This window comes from Epinephelus moara, chromosome 17, assembly GCF_006386435.1.
Source record: "Epinephelus moara isolate mb chromosome 17, YSFRI_EMoa_1.0, whole genome shotgun sequence".
Classification (NCBI taxonomy): Eukaryota; Metazoa; Chordata; class Actinopteri; order Perciformes; family Serranidae; genus Epinephelus; species Epinephelus moara.
The window spans coordinates 32,530,120-32,531,442 of NC_065522.1; the positions used below are offsets into that span (position 1 = coordinate 32,530,120).

At 46.9% G+C, this 1,323-nt stretch overlaps 1 protein-coding gene across 1 annotated transcript in view; it reads right to left on the reverse strand.

Annotated features, from left to right (window-relative positions):
• The window catches only part of cnga1b (cyclic nucleotide gated channel subunit alpha 1b), a 13,107-nt gene that overhangs the window by 4,961 nt on the left and 6,823 nt on the right, over positions 1-1,323 (reverse strand). Inside the window, exons 6-7 of the mRNA XM_050066710.1 lie at positions 735-841; positions 209-383 (exon numbers count right to left, since the gene is read on the reverse strand). Coding sequence (XP_049922667.1) covers positions 209-383; positions 735-841 — 282 coding nt within the window. The remainder of the gene's footprint in view (positions 1-208; positions 384-734; positions 842-1,323) is intronic.

The window sequence follows — 1,323 nt, forward strand, 5'->3', positions numbered from 1 at the left end:
ACTAACTTTGCACTTGAAGGTTGCCCGTTCACTTACGTTTTAACAGGTCTGACGCTACTATGCGCCCCGGCTGTATCTAGGCTAACGGCTAACATGCTAACTATTATTTTTATGTCACTAGTCACTTGAAACACATTTAGGACGATAGGAGACAGGTTGAAATAAACCGAAATTTCCCTTTAACCAGACGGGTGTTTTTTGGGTGTACCTGTTGAACCTGAACAGCTTGTTGAGGCGGATCTCAGGGTATCTGATGCCAAAGACCAGGTACAGCAGGTCAGTGGGAATCATGGAGATCAGATCCAGTTTGAACTGGAAGCTTTTCATGTAGCGTTCACGCAGCTTCTGCTCGTCCTTCACCAGCAGACCCTGCTCCAGGTAACCTGCACACACACACACACACACACACACCCACACACACACACACACACACACACACACACAGAAACAACCTTCATGTGTGGTAATTCAGACCTGCACTTCTATAGTGCCTTTCTAGTCCTCCGACCACTTGAAGCGCCTTTACACCCAATTCACCCATTCACACACAGGCTGCTCAGTTTAATCACACTCAAACACCGATGACATCAGGAGGTATTCAGGGTTTAGTATCTTGTTGACAGGAGGAGCTTGGGATCAAACCACCGATCTTTTGTCTAATGGATGACCTGCTCTAACTCCTGAGCCACAGCAGCCCCAGCAGAATGTTCATCTGTTGTTGTGTGTGTTCATACCAGTCCTCGTTCTGAAGATCATGTCAGCGATGTAGACACAGTCAGAGATAAAGTCCAACAGGAACCACATGAGCAAATAGTCTGACTGTAGCTCCTCGAAACACGCTCTGAAACACACATCAGGCACAAGGTGTCACTCAGAGGAAACAAAACTATTTACACATGTTTGTGGAGGCGAAAGTAAGTGGACCCAAACATTATGGACCACTGACACTGTGGGGACCCAAACCTGGTAAACCACTGACACTGTGGGGACCCAAACCTGGTACACCACTGACACTGTGGGGACCAAACCTGGTAATCCACTGACACTGTGGGGACCAAACCTGGTACACCACTGACACTGTGGGGACCAAATCTGGTAATCCAGTGACACTGTGGGGACCAAACCTGGTAATCAATCAATCAATTTTATTTATAAAGCCCAATATCACAAATCACATTTTGCCTCACAGGGCTTTACAGCATACGACATCCCTCTGTCCTTATGACCCTCGCAGCGGATAAGGAAAAACTCCCCAAAAAAAACCCTTTAACGGGGAAAAAAAACAGTAGAAACCTCAGGAAGAGCAACTGAGGAGGGATCCCT